Raw genomic sequence first — 13579 nt, forward strand, 5'->3', positions numbered from 1 at the left:
AGGCTTAGGCCAGCTAAGTAGACTGAGTTCTGGGGCAAGCATTTTATTTGTTAATACAAGAATAGAAATTCTGCAATAAATATCATCTAATAAATAACATCTCCAAATAAATAAATATTAATACAACAAACTTAAGAGTCATGAGTGGGTGCGGCTGGGGGTAGGGCCTAGGGGAGCTGCCCCCGCCTCACAATGCTACTGCAATGTAAACTTTCAGGAAACCCTGGAGTTCAGGCAACCCTGGAGTTCAGGCTGAGGCCGCCCTCCCCAGCCTAGCAACCACAGACACCTTGGGAATGGGGGTGAAGAGGGGGCACTGTGATGCTGGCAAGAAAATTCAAGGCAAGGTCCTGATGCTCACTCAACATGGCTCTTGTTGCCTTGGTGACTTGTGGGTCTGGTCTTTCCCTGACCCTCCTGGCTTCTAGGCCACCTCCTGTCCAGATCCCACTCCTTCCATTCTTCATCTCTTCTTGTTTAGACTCGTTGCCATGTTTCCTGAACTTGATGCATATAGATATTGGGGTAGGGCAGCAACACCCATCCAAGGAGAGGGGGACAGCCAAGGGGCTTCATCCCCCAAAGATCTGCTACAGTGGCCCCCACCCTTGCCCTCCAGGTGTGCTTCTCCAAGTTCCCTATGTGGGGGCTAGGTGGGCACTGGCAGGTGGTGGGCAGAAAACAGGCAACAGTGAGTGCCTTTGCACCTACTCAAGCCACCTAAGGTAACTCCCTCAGGTGCTACCTCTGTGGAAACAGGATGGCATCCATTGCACCTGTGCTCTAGACCCACAGGACTCTGGGAGCCAGGCAGGGGATGAGGCCGATTGCACCACCCGCCATCCAAGACCAGGGAGGACCAGAGCTCCTGGCATCTGGCTCCTGGCTCAACAAGTGTTGGCATCTAGGTTCCTCCCTTCTCCCCCAGAATGGGAGCAAGACTTGAAGGGCGTGTGTGTGTGTGTGTGTGTGTGTGTGTGTGTGTGTGTGTGTGTGATTAAGGTCGGAGATCAGAAGCCATGGGCCTCCAGGTGCAGGGTGACCGCAGCTGCTGGAGGTTGCATCTTCTTCTTAAGCCGGTTGAAGTCCTTGGCTGAACGCCACAGCCAGGTCTGCAGCTCCTTCAGCAGCCAGAAGTCATCCATCTTCTGGAGGAAGTCGCTATGGGCAGGGCCAGGGGCCCAGGTGGGCTCAGTCCCAGGCAGAGGCTGGGGCAGCGGGTAGCCCAGAGCTGCCATGACCCCTGCAATGCTGCCCAGCAGCCCCTGGAGGCTGGTGCAGAAGTGTGCCAGGCTGCGGCGCAGCTCGGCTGTGGCGGCCTGACGATTGAGGCCACGCAAGTAACACAGGAGGTGGCTGTAGGCCTCATAGTTCTGGGTCAATCGCAGTTTGTCATTGAGGCTTCGCCACACTTCCAAGTTGACAGTGGCCCTGGGCAGAGTCTCTGCCCCTAGCCGAGGAGGGTTGAAGTCAGGCTCATTGAAAGGGGGCCCCAGGTAGTTCAGCTGTGAAAAGGAGAAGGTGATGGGCAAGAGGACAGAGCAGTCAGCTTGCCACCAAGGAGATAACCTGTCCCCCAAGCTTCTATGGTTCATGTCCCCTGGCACCCCCCCACTCCACCCTGCGTTTCTCCAGCAAGGATGTTATTTGCACTGAGGCGACAATGAAGGAGTGGGGTGATGAGCTCTCCTGTGGAGAGGTACAGAAAGAGAAAACCACGGGTGGGCGGGAGCCGCTCAGGAAGGATGCGCTAACCGTCTGGGTGGCAGGCCTTGGGACAGTTCACCACAGAGTAGGCCAGTGAGGAGGAAGAGCCATGAGGAGCAGGAGGCCAGGCTGGAGAGGTAGAAGTGGCCCAGGAGAGCGCAGAGGCCGAGGAAGAGGAGCTGAAGAAGGCAGCCGTGGAAGGAGCTCCACAGTGCAGCTGCAAAACAGAGCCAGGAGAGTGAGCTGCAGAAAACGTGTGCTGTAGGGCTTGGCGAGGAGGGGATGCCTGACGACCTGGGAGAGAACCGTTGCCATGGCCTGGAAGCCAGATTGCAGGGGGTTAAGGAGTGAGTGGGTGGAAAGGAAGTGGAGGCAGAGGGTGTAGACCACTCCTTCAAGAAATTTGGCAGGGAAGGCAAGGAGAGAAAAAGGGTCGGGAACTGGAGGGGGTAGTGGAGTCAAGCAAAGGGTTTCTATACAGGGAACCTAGAGAGCAGCAGTAGGGGTGGGGGGGGAGGTCAAAGGCAGAGGGACCTGTTGGCATCAGAGATCCTCTCTGACATCTGGGTCCCCCAGCTGAAGGGATATGGGACTGAAGGGACCTCACCGGCACCCCAAGGCAGGGTCCTGCTGCTAAAAGCAGGGCTGTACAAGGAAGAAACTGAGGCAGTTGGAGGAGGTGGGAGGGAGGGTATGAAAGGCACTGTGCTGCAGGGAAGAGGGCAAAACCCTTGCCAACCCTCAGGGGAACGGCCTGGGGCCCAGGGAAGGGGCTGCGGGAGATGTGTAACTGGGAGGGAGAGGAGAGGGGCGAGGCCTGGGATAGGCAAGGGCCCAGGGGGAGGTGCGCACGCTGACAAGCACAGAGACAAACTAATTTCCTCGGTGTATCCTGGGGCTGGAGCCAGCTCCCCCACCAACCTCCTCCCTTTTCCTTCCCTGGCTCCAGAGTAGGGTCTGGGATATAGAAGAGGAACACGGGAAGAGGGGGCCAGTTCCCCATGGTCCTCAGCGCCTCTGACCCCCCCCCCTTTCCTTCTCTCCTGGACCACCCTTAAATCCTTATGGCATAACTGCTCTCCACACCCTAAGCCCCCTGCTGGCCTGAGCCTTCTGCAGCCCCTTCCCTGCTAAACCCCCTAGGAGGCCTGGCTAGGATGGGAGAGGCAGACCGAGGGAGGCCCGCGGGTCCACAGAAACAGGGCCCCAGGTCTGGGGGCAGAGGCGAGCTGGAACACAGGCATGGAAGGTGGGGCCCCTCCATCCCCACCCAGCCCCACCCGTGCAAGAGACACCACAACACGGTGTAAACAGAGGAGACTTCCCCGGCCCCCAGGGGGAGGCGGGCGGCTGGGCTGGCAGCCAGTGGGGCAATGGGCCAAGGCGGGTGCGAGGCCTGCCCACATGCCTAGTCCTGGGGCCAGGATGGGGAGGAGGGAGGGCATCTGAGAAGGAAGGGCAGGAGATAGGCGAGATAGGAAGACTTCTGGGAGCGAAAGGGCCCCTCATCACCCCATCATCCATTAGGGTACCCTCCACCAAAGCCCCTGCTAACCCTTCACCCAGAGCCCGGACTAAGCTGGATACTCACGTAGGTCCCCGCCAAGCTGCGGAGTTGGTGTTCCAGGTAGCGGGTGAGGTCATAGGTTTTCTGGATGGAGGGGCCAGGCCCTGGGTCCCCTGTGCGATTGAGAGCTGGCACTGCAGGTACGTGCCAGAGCACCGTGCATAGGCAAGCTAACATCCCCCACGAGTCCCCTGTGGATAGGATGGGCAAGAAATATGAGGGCGGGCCCAGGCTCAAGTGGAGAAATAGCTGGCAACCCCTCAGGTGTCTGTCCCCACCTTGGGCTGGGAGGGGGGTAAGGATGAGACACCAGATGGAAGGTAGGATGGAGGAAGGGAAATGGTTCCTGGCCCGAGTGTGTGTGTGTGTGTGTGTGTGTGTGTGTGTGTGTGTGTGTACACAGATTTGGCATATGTGTCTATCAGTAGATGTTTGAGTGTGCATCTGTCAGCTGAGCAAGCCTTTGGCAGGCATGCCACAGTGCATATGGGTGAGCATATCTGTATGTGTACCTGGCCCTAGGGACTCCAGGTCAGTATGCTGGGGTTCCAGTGGCACCCAGCCTCTTCTCCCAGTCTTCTACGCCCACTGCAGCCTGGAAGGAGCCGAGGGGCTCCCTCCCCTGTGAGTTCTCACCCTGAGTGAGGGTGAGGAGAGATGCCACAGCCATGGGAGTCAAGCTGAAGGGCTCGGGCTAGCTATGGAGTGAGCGGTGGGCATATTGTGGCTTATGGCTCCTGCATGTAGAAGTGTGGGTAGTAAGCCTGGGGGAGATTTAGCATTCCCCTTAGACACTGGTAGCAATGTGGAGGTCTGCACTATTCTTATCTGGGGATTGGAGGGAGGGCACCAAGGGACAGGCAAGTACTGTTGAGCTGGGTGTTTGTTTAGCTGAAGACATGAAGATGTTGGAGTGCTTGCAAGCCCCAGTGCACCAGTGATCCAGAGGCTATGAGGACCAGGGATACTTTAGAAACATGGTTTTCTCAGCTTTTAGATGTTGTCCAAGGTCAAGATTCAGTGCATATTTGGGTGAGGATAGGAAAGGGATACACCTACATTGGGCTAGCTTAGGTTTGAGGACTAGGCTATTTTTAATATTTCAGATTAGTTTAGACTTGGGATTTGGTTGAAGTTTGAGTCCAGCAGGGGGATTTGGTTAGGTTTAGACAGGTTTATAAATTTATTGATTTAAATATCAGATCGGATACTGCTTGGCATGTCACAGAGTAGGGCTAGTTTGGGTTTCAAGCTTGGATAGGTATGAGGTCAAGTGGTTGTTTTCCCTCTAGTTTATATTTTCTACTTCCTAATTTTTCTATAATGACATGTTTCTTAGATAGAAACCAGTTGGATAGGTTTAATGATTTGTACTTAAGAGTGAGGATTAAATTTGGAGTTTAAAAAGAATGAAGATGAGATTAGTTTTAGAGCTTGTTACAATGCTTGGTCTTTGGGGTTTTAGAGAGGGCTACTGCCCAGGACAGTGCAAAATGTCCCTCATAGAGCACAGGCAGGAACACCCACCGGGGCTCGCTCACGCGGCGTGGGCTAGCAGATGCCTGCTGGCCGGTTTACTAGTGGGGTGTGGGGATGCGAGCACCACCTGCCACAGGAGCTCTGTCCTCTGGAGTGAAGGGCTCTCAGTTAGAGAGAATGTGTGTGTGTGTGTGTGTGTGAGAGAGAGAGAGAGAGAGAGAGGAGAGAGAGAGAGAGAGAGAGAGATTTAGGACAAAGCAGCCAGGCACATAGCTGTTCCCTGAGAGAACAGACTTCACTTCCCTCTCCCTATTTTCAGCCTGCACTACCCTTCCAAATGTCCCTTCTTCAGTCTTCCCTCCCTACATGTCGCCTGGTGTTCTGTTCCTTGCCATTCCCTGCTCTTCACATCCTAAGACAACTCCAGGTCCTCCTCCTCTGTACAAAACCCTAGGCTGTCTTCAGCCTGCTGATCTGAATCTGGCTTGACTTCTTCCTTCCCCCCATGTCTTGCAGGGTTAGTTTTGGAGACTAGGAGCTTTCTGAAGGGAGCAGTGCCCTCACCCTCAGCCTTGAAGTAGCTTTCCTGATGGAGTTTGGTCTTGCTGGAAGTTAATGGTAATGCCAAGGTCCTGCTGAAGCAGGAATTAGGGGCTTGGCTGGCCTCTTTGCCCCACCCAGCCTTAGTTGTCCCAAGGCAGGAGGTATGGTCAGGAGCCCAACCCTGGGCCTGTTCTCCCTCCCCTCCTGGGCCCTGGGGGACTTCCCTGGGGGACCAGATCCCTACACAAGGACAGCAGCGGGAGAAGCCTTTGGATAAACAAGAGCTAAGTCATCTGGGCAGAAAAACGGCTCATGAAATTAACCAGACGAGGCCGAGGCCGGTGTTTCCAGGAATATTTCAGTTCTGAGGTAACTGTGTCACTGCAGGCTGGGAGCTGGGGGGTGGGCAGAGGAGAGCAGAAGGAGTGACTGACCAGTCCTGGGAAGAAGCTGAAAGAGGGAAGGCGTCTCAGGAATCAGAGAAAGAAGAGGCCAGGAAAGGAGGGAGCGCAGGTGAAAGGACAGAAGGACAGCGCTCTGCCCTCCATTACAGGGAATATGTACTGGGCAGGGTATGCCATATCTTAAGCAGCAAAGCTGGAAGTGCCTAGGCAGAGAACACCTGAATTCTGTATCAACACAGAAGCCTAGTGCAGCTTGGGTTCCCATGTCCCTAGGTAGAAGTGCGTGTTGGGCCTCCTGGAGCCCTCAACCACCCTCCTCTCCAGCTCATGGTGTGCAGGTGGACCTTGCTATCGGGCAGTGTCCCAGGCCCCTCCCCCAGCCCTGGCCCCCAGCCCAAGGGGCCCCAGCTCTGCCTCTGGCTGCTGCCCACTGATTGTTTACATCCCGTCTTCTCCTTGTGTTTATAAATCCGGCTGAGCACGTGAGGAGCTAATGAGTGCAGCTCACGTTTCCTGCTGCAGCCCCCCCCCATCCTGGCCCCCACCCGGCCAGCCCCTAATTCCATCCAGATCCCTGGGCCCTGGGAACCAAGGCCCCCCTCATGAACACACACAGTCTTAGCCCATGCAATCACAGGGCCACCCTGACACAGTGCATAGGCAGGCACGCCCGCGTCTGTGTCTTCAGCCAGCTGCCCCTCAGCTCCTAGCCTATCCCACAGTCTGACCCCGGTTGGTGAGGCTGGAGGCTCAGTTGTGCAAATGTCTAGGGTGGCTGGGGTAGACACTCTGCACCTGGGCCTGGAGACTGAGCGCTGTAAGCTCTAAATGCTGGGGCCAGGGAGGCACTGAGAAGTTCAGAAGTGGTCGCAGGCTATGCTAAATGTGGGAATGGAGGAGAGGCTCTGCCCTCAGTCCAGACCAGGGGCCAGCATCCGAGCGACCCTGGAGGAGTCTGTTGAGGTGAAGTGACTGGGGGTGGCCTGAGAGCTGGGTGTGTACAGTGGTATGAGGTCCAGGAGTGGCACTGTGGGTCCCTTCTGATCTGCCTGCCCAGGGAAAGGCCCACAGAAACCCAGCTTTCTCCATCCTTTTGGGCTTCCTGCCCTCTCTTCTCCCTCTCCTTTCTGCTCAGTTCTCTTTCTCTTGGACTGCTAAGAAGTGGTGGGATGAATGGGGACACAAGGACCTGTAAGTCAAGAGACCTAGCTTTGCCTCAAGAACCCACCTGATAACAGTGGTGGTGCATGAGAAGGTCGCAGTCAACATGCTGAAGGTCACCCCTGCTGAAACCCGAGGGCTGCATCTCTATCTCCTCTCTCCTCTCCCTGCCCGCCTCTCCCAGCCCAGAAGTGTCAGAAAGAGAAGCAGACAGAGGGCAAGAAGCATCCAGCAGAGCAGCTCCTGCCTGGTGAAGTCAGTCGAGGAGTTGGGCTTCCACAGAGGGCGAGGATGCCTGACTGTGCCACAAGAGGGCCCTGGGTGTGCTACGTGCTCCCGAGAGCGGGCTTTCCCCAGGCCGAGCAAGCCCAGGAGCCAGAGGCAGGGAAGAGCAGGGAAGGAAAGAGTTCAGGGCAGTGTGAGAGTGATCAGGAAAGGGTGTTGCTCTCAAGAGTGTGCAAGAGGGTGTGGGAGGGGCTGGCGAGTGAGGGAGCCCGGGTGTGAGCAGGCAGGTGGGACTGTGGGGAGGAATGTGAAGTGTCAGGAATCAGAAGCCGTGTGCAGGGGTGGCCTGCAGGAGTGTGGATGGGACGGACTGGGGAAGAAACCACGACTCTGCTCGGTTGCAGACACTCTGGGGCTGCCCACGGACAGTTGCTGCCACCTCTATCTGTCCCCAGGGCAGCCAGTGTGTCCAAGCTGGCGAGGGAGGACGGGGAATCTCCTGCCTAGAGCCGAAGCAGAGGTCTGTCCGGGGCAGTGAAAGCCAGGGGTGTCCCGGGTCAACCTCCCGGCTCCCGACCCCTGGCCTCTCCCCAGGGCTCAGGGAGCCCTGCCCTGCCCCCGGCCTCTCCTTTCTCTCCTGAGCTCGGGAGGACTCGAGGGTCCGTGGGGAGGTCCTGGGGCCCCGCGGGGAGTTGCCGGAGACGAAGGGAGGGCGCCCGGGGATGAGGGGCTCTGGCGAGGCCGCGCGCGCAGACCTGGGGTTTGCTTGAGGGGCTCGGCCCGGGAATGGTGCCCGCGGTGGCGGGTCGCCGCCCGCCCTCCTCGGCGGTGACCTCTGGCTCCCGGACCCTCCGGGTGGCGGTGGCGCCTTCCCCTTGTGTGGCCCCGACGCCCCCCGCCCCGCCCCCCGCCCGCTCCCGCCCGGTCGCTCCCTTCCCGGCGGCGGGGGCGGGGGCGGGGTCCGGGCGCCGGGCTCCCGGGCTCCCGGGCTCGGCCCGGCCGGCCACTGCCGTTCCCGCGCGTCAACTCCCTGCCCTGCCCGCCCTCCGGCACGCTTCAGGCCGAGCAGTCGCTCCCGCCGCTCCCCGCAGCTCCCGCCGCTCCCCGGCCGGTGACGGACTTTTTCCTGCCGCGTCCGGCGCCCCCCTCGCCGCCCCCCCCCGCAGTAATCATTCCCAGGCCGCCGGGGGACAGAGGCTCGCGGCCGCCGGCCACCCCGGTGCCCGTCCCTACCTGCCGCCGGCTCCGGGCCGTGGGCACCGCGGAGGGTCCGGCAGCGGCGCGCGGCCAGACGCGGCGAGTCTCGCGGCCCGGCCCGGCCCGCCCGGCCCGGCCCAGCCCGGCTCGCGCTGCCCTCGGTCCTCCTCCCGTCTCCCCTCCGCTCCCCTCGCCCTCCCCGCGGGCCGGGGAGCGAGCGCGGCGCGGCGCGGCCCGAGGTGTCGGCCTCCGCTGCCTCCCGCCGCACGGCCGCGGGCTCCCCTCGGCTCTCCCGCCCGCCCGCTTCCTCTCCCGGCCCCCTCCTCCCCGCCCCGCGCCGCGCCGCGCCGCGTCTCCCCCCCGCAGCCTCGCTCCCCGCTCGGACTCGCTCGCCCCAGCTTCTGCGCCGGGCTCGGTCCGCGGGCTCCCCGGGACCCGCCTCGCCGGGGCTCCAGGTGGCCGCCTCCCAGGTCCGCGGGTCGTCCCGGGTCCCCGTCGCGCTCCCCGCCACCGCCCGGTCCCGCCAAGCGGACTCCAGGAATGCCGCGTCCCCGCCCGGCCCCTCTCGAGGGCGCCCAGCCGTGCCTCCCCCCGGCCCGAGCCCTGCTCCCCGGCCGGGCCCCGGCGTGGGGCTCCGGGGAGGGGGGAGGACGGGAACCGGATCTCGCGGCGGCCGGGCGGGGGCGGGGGCCGGGGCCTGGGACGCCGAGCTCCTACCTGCTCGGAGGTCCATGGGGCTGGGGGCCGGGCCGGCCGGGCGCGGCTCCTCTCCCGGAGGCTGGCGGAGTGGGAGGGCGAGCCGCGGCTCCGGCGAAGCTTTAATAATCCCATCCGCCAGGCCCACTCGCAGGTTTTTTTCGCTCGGTTTCGGATTTTTTTTTTTCGGTGTGGGACATTCTGCAAACTTTTTTTTTTCTGACGTGTAAAGCTGTAACCACAAATTGTAGCAGCCCTCCCCGGGGTGGGGGGAGGAGGGGGGAGGAGGGAAGGGAGGGCTTCTGGGGCTCCTTTCCCTCCCACAGCACTGAGGGGGGGGGTGAGGTGAGGCGAGGCTGGGACAGTACCACCCCGGGCCTCCTGGGGGAGGGGGCAGGGAGGGCATCAGTCCCGTCTCCCGACTCCGGGAGGGAGAGCCGGGAGAGGGAGCTGGCCTTGAAGTGGGCTTCTGGCTCCGGGTCGGTCAGGGGATGCCTGCCTCCCCGTCCCCTGCCCGGCCCGGGGTCCCTGTGCCCACCCTACCTCTGCCTCCTCACGTCTAACCATCCCTCCCCCTCCCCCTCCCCCCTCGAGTAAATGCAATGACACATTCTCTCAAATGCCAGCGAGCTGGCCTCCAAGCAAGTGATGGTGTTTTTCCTGCTGCCCTTTGTCTGGGCTGACCGCCCCCCTTGCCTATTGTCCCGCCACTTGTCCCATTTCCAAAAGCTAGAGCTAAGTGAGGCGCCGGGGCAGGGGCAGGTGACTAACCAGCTCACAATGCCCCCTGCGGGGGGAGGAAGGGGGCACCAGGGCCCACTGCCCGGCTTCTCCCTCCAGTTCACAAGGTTCTTCATTCTTCTTCTCGGTGGCCAGGGAGAGTGCCCATGGGTGGGGGATTTGTAATTCATTAATCAGCACAAGGCACCGGACCAGTTTCAACACCAGAGGCTTCGGTGACTCAGCGGGAATGCGCACATTCAAGGCCGTGGACCGAGGAGCGTCCCGTTTGTGAAATGCTTCCCCATCTGGCATCTTCTTTCCTTTGGGGTTTGGGGTTGTTGGTGTTTCTGGTAGTGAGGTAGGGGTGGTTTTGGCAGTGCGTGTGCTCTCTCCTTCCTCCCCCTCAGGCCTGGGTTGGGACTTGCTGGGGCTGGAGACGTAAGGGACCCATAAGCCTAGACCCTCCCTGGAGGGTCTCTCCTCCTCCCCTTCCTCCCTTTCCAAGGAGCTGCCAGGGAGAGCGCTCGGAGTTCACAGCTGTCCTCTGGGGCTTGTAGACAGCCCCACCATGTGATTTTTCTTGGGGGACAATCATTTGGTCCACAGTCTTGGGTACTCTACAGCCTGCCACGAATTAAATCACCAACTAGTAAATTGCTTTGTTGATCTGTTGCTTCAAAGAGAGAGAGGCCCGTAGTGGCTAGACCTGGAAGGTGATGCTTTTCTCTGGAGTAGCATGAGATTCTTCTTTCCCTCACCGCGGCCGGTGCCCCTGGGGTGGGGAAGGAGGGCACTCTGCCAGTCTGCTACACCCTCCCGCCTGGGGTCAGAGCAGGCATCGTGGTCATGGCCAGTGCCGGGTTCCCAGGGCAGCTCTTCCCGTTTCTGCGCTGGAGAAGTGAGGTGGGGGGGTGGGGGGGTGGGGAAGAAGTTTGTTTTCAATTACCTCACTGGAGTGGGACAGACTTTGTTGTTGGGTTGTTTCCCCCCTTCTCTGTGTTCTCTCTCTCTCTCTCTCTCTCTCTCTCTCTCTCTCTCTCTCTCTCTCTCTCTCTCTCTCTCTCCCTGTCCCTCTCCCTTTTCTCTTCTCTTTTCTCTCTCTCCTCCCTGAAAAAAGCTGGGAATGGAGAGCTGGCCTGGGGTGGGGGCGGGGGCTCTGGAGCATCAGTGGCAGCACTGATGAAAAGTTGGAAAGTGCCTTGGAGGGGTCCTTGTGAAAAGTGCTCAGGGTCCCCTCCCCCACCCCCACCCCCCACCCAGGATTCTAAAGCTCCAGTGACATAGTTAGCCAGTGAACCCAAGTGTGGTGATACTCATGCTAAGGTCAAGAAGGCAGATGCCCATGAGCGACTGGCCACTGAGTCTGCCAAGAGGTCCCCCTGGCATCTACCCCTCTCTAAGAAAGGGAGCCAGGAAGAGAAGGGAGCAGGAGGGGAGGGCTTGCTTCTGATGGAGAGGCTGCACAGACAATGTGGTTTGGATTTGGCTGAGCCCCTCAGCACCTTATAAAGCACCTTGCTGAGTCAGGGGGAAAGCAGCCCCAGTGCAGAGAGAGGAGGGGGCTGGGAGAGAAAGGGGAGGGGCGCTGAAAAAGGGGGACTGAAGGAAGAGGAGGGAGAAAGGAAGAAGGGGAAGAGAAAGAAAAGGAAGGGAAAGGGGGACGCAATGAGGCAGATGAGTGAGAGAGGAGGTTGGAGCTGAAGGAGAGGCGGGGAGACCTGTGAGGAAGAGGAGTGGATTCTGCAGTAGAGTTTGGGAGTAGCTCCTGTGGCACTCTGCCCCACCCTGCCATAGCACAGGTCCACTTGGGGAATTTCCAAAGCTTGCCTTTGCAGAAATGGAGGTCTGGGGCTCCCAACCAATCCAAGCCAGGTGGGGCAGGACAATCAGCTTTACACAGTCTCTGGGGCCCCCAGTTTGTCTTTGATCCTTAGTGTAGTGACCCCATAAGCTGAGAAAGTGGCATTTTCCTTGGGTTCCTTGCCTGTACTTGCCTCCCTGCCCTCTCCCCTCACCCAGTAGGGGCCAGGCTTCTCCCCTCCCCCTCTTCCACACTGCCAAAGGGAAAATCAACTCCATCTCCAAGCAGCTAGTGCCCCTCTGCCATGTCTGGGCAAAGGCAGCAGGCTAGAAGCTGCCAGTTGGGATGGGGTGGGGGCTGGAATAAAAACTGTGCCGCACTCTGCCAACTCTTCAATGGAGGTGGGCTGCTAGAATTGGGGAGAGAAGGGGAAAAGAGAGGAGCAGGAGGGCCCCTTCAGGGCTTCTTCAGGGTCCCCTTTGTGGGACAAAGTAGATAGGTCACTGTTCTTTGATTTCTAGTGGAAGGACTGGGAAAGCTTCTGGACTCTCCTTCCCCCTTGGTGGCTCTCAAATAAACTTGTCAGGATCCTTCCAGCTCTAGCAACCTGGGACTGTGGGGGAGGGGAGGGCAGAGGTTGGAGGGGACATGCCTCAGCTCCAGATGAGCACCCTCCGGAAGATAGAATGTCCCTTGGATCTAGTAGGACACAGAGCCATGCTTCTTCAGCCTGCTGAGTGTTAGGTCCCATAAACGCCAGGATAAGAAGAATCTGAGGCTTGGACCTAGAGCCTAAGCTGGTTCCTTTTTGCTCAAGGCTAGCACTCTACCTCTTGAGCCACAGCGCCACTTCTGGCTTTTTCTGTGTATGTGGTGCTAGGAATCCAACCCAGGGCTTCGTGCATGCCAGGCAAGCGCTCTACCGCTAAGCCACATTCCCAGCTCCTAGCTCAGCTTTTAAGAATTACAGTCTTGGCTAGGGGCTGGTGGCTCATGCCTGTAATTCTAGCTACTGAGGAGGCTGAGATCTGTGGAGCAAGGTTCTAAACCAGCCTGGGCAAGGAAAGTCTGTGAAACTCATCTCCAATTAACCACAGAAAGGCTGGAAGTGGAAGTGTAGTTCAGATGGTAGAGTGCTAGCCTTGAGCAAAGGAGCTTTAGGCCCTGAGTTCAAGCTCTAGTACCAGCACACACACACACACACACACACACACACACACACACACACACACGTTCCTAGTCTTGGGACACACATTAAATATTATAGGCAGTCACAGGTGGTAGTGGGTCTCTTTAGGATCAAGAAGGCTGGTATTTCCAGGTGGACATATGGGCTGAGAACAGAGAGTTTACTGAGAACCACCACATAATTCTCTCCCTGGGCAGAGAGCAAGTTCTGGGAGTCAAGATACCTAGCTTCCACCTGGCCAGTGTGGAAACAAGGCTCTGCCTCTCTGTGGAAGTGGGTATGGCCATCTCTGCCCTCTGTCCACAGGATGGTGGCAGTACCCAGTAAGCTGGCAAAAGGACATTGGTTTGCTATTGCCTCTGGCCTTCCAGACTGCAGGCCACAGGTAGATGGCAGGTCAGGCCAAAGGGGTGTGTGTGTGTGTGTGTGTGTGTGTGTGTGTGTGTGTGTGTGTGACAGATTTGGCACTAGGTGATGACCAAGCCTTCCTCCAAGAATAGGGGTGAGACAGTATTCACTCAGGGATTGGCTGGGTTCCCACTCCTCCCTCCTTCCTTCCTTTCCTGAATAACTGGCATCCCCAGAGAAAGCTTTCCAGGTGTCCCTAAAACATCAGGCCTGGGCTAGGAATGTGGCTTAGTGGTAGAGTGCTTGCCTAGCATGCATGAAGCCCTGGGTTCAATTCCTCAGTACCACATAAACAGAAAAGGCCAGAAGTGGCACTGTGGCTCAACTGGTAGAGAGCTAGCCTTGAACAAAAAGAAGCTCAGGGAGAGTGCCCAGTCCCAAGACTGGCAAAATAAAAATAAAAATCAGGCTCTACACAGCCATGAAACTGACAGTGAGGAGGCCCTACCTCAGGGGGAGGTTATTAGGGAAGTTATAGC

At 58.7% G+C, this 13579-nt stretch overlaps 2 protein-coding genes across 3 annotated transcripts in view; one reads left to right on the forward strand and one right to left on the reverse strand.

Annotated features, from left to right (window-relative positions):
• Clcf1 (cardiotrophin like cytokine factor 1) lies at positions 1 to 9155 on the reverse strand. 2 transcript variants are annotated; one of them, XM_048359742.1, is made up of 3 exons: positions 9001 to 9155; positions 3299 to 3465; positions 1 to 1505 (listed from the first exon to the last, which is right to left on the reverse strand). In XM_048359742.1, exons 1-3 carry the CDS (start codon positions 9014 to 9016, stop codon positions 1011 to 1013), a joined length of 678 nt encoding a protein of 225 aa, XP_048215699.1. In that variant the 5' UTR covers positions 9017 to 9155; the 3' UTR covers positions 1 to 1010. The 2 variants fall into 2 exon arrangements, with proteins under 2 accessions (XP_048215699.1, XP_048215700.1); XM_048359743.1 differs by lacking the exon at positions 9001 to 9155 and adding an exon at positions 8320 to 8343.
• The window catches only part of Rad9a (RAD9 checkpoint clamp component A), a 22453-nt gene continuing 14496 nt past the window's right edge, over positions 5623 to 13579 (forward strand). The window contains exon 1 of the mRNA XM_048359724.1: positions 5623 to 5665. The gene's annotated coding sequence lies outside the window, so the exon portion shown is untranslated. The remainder of the gene's footprint in view (positions 5666 to 13579) is intronic.

This window comes from Perognathus longimembris, chromosome 13 (assembly GCF_023159225.1).
Source record: "Perognathus longimembris pacificus isolate PPM17 chromosome 13, ASM2315922v1, whole genome shotgun sequence".
Taxonomy (NCBI): Eukaryota; Metazoa; Chordata; class Mammalia; order Rodentia; family Heteromyidae; genus Perognathus; species Perognathus longimembris.

Bases quoted from the DNA above. Each gene is read 5' to 3' on its own strand.
- Clcf1 (XM_048359742.1), bottom strand. The intron at 1,506-3,298 runs GTGAGTATCCAG...TCCTTTTCACAG, and splicing joins GCAGCTTGGCGGGGACCTAC to CTGAACTACCTGGGGCCCCC.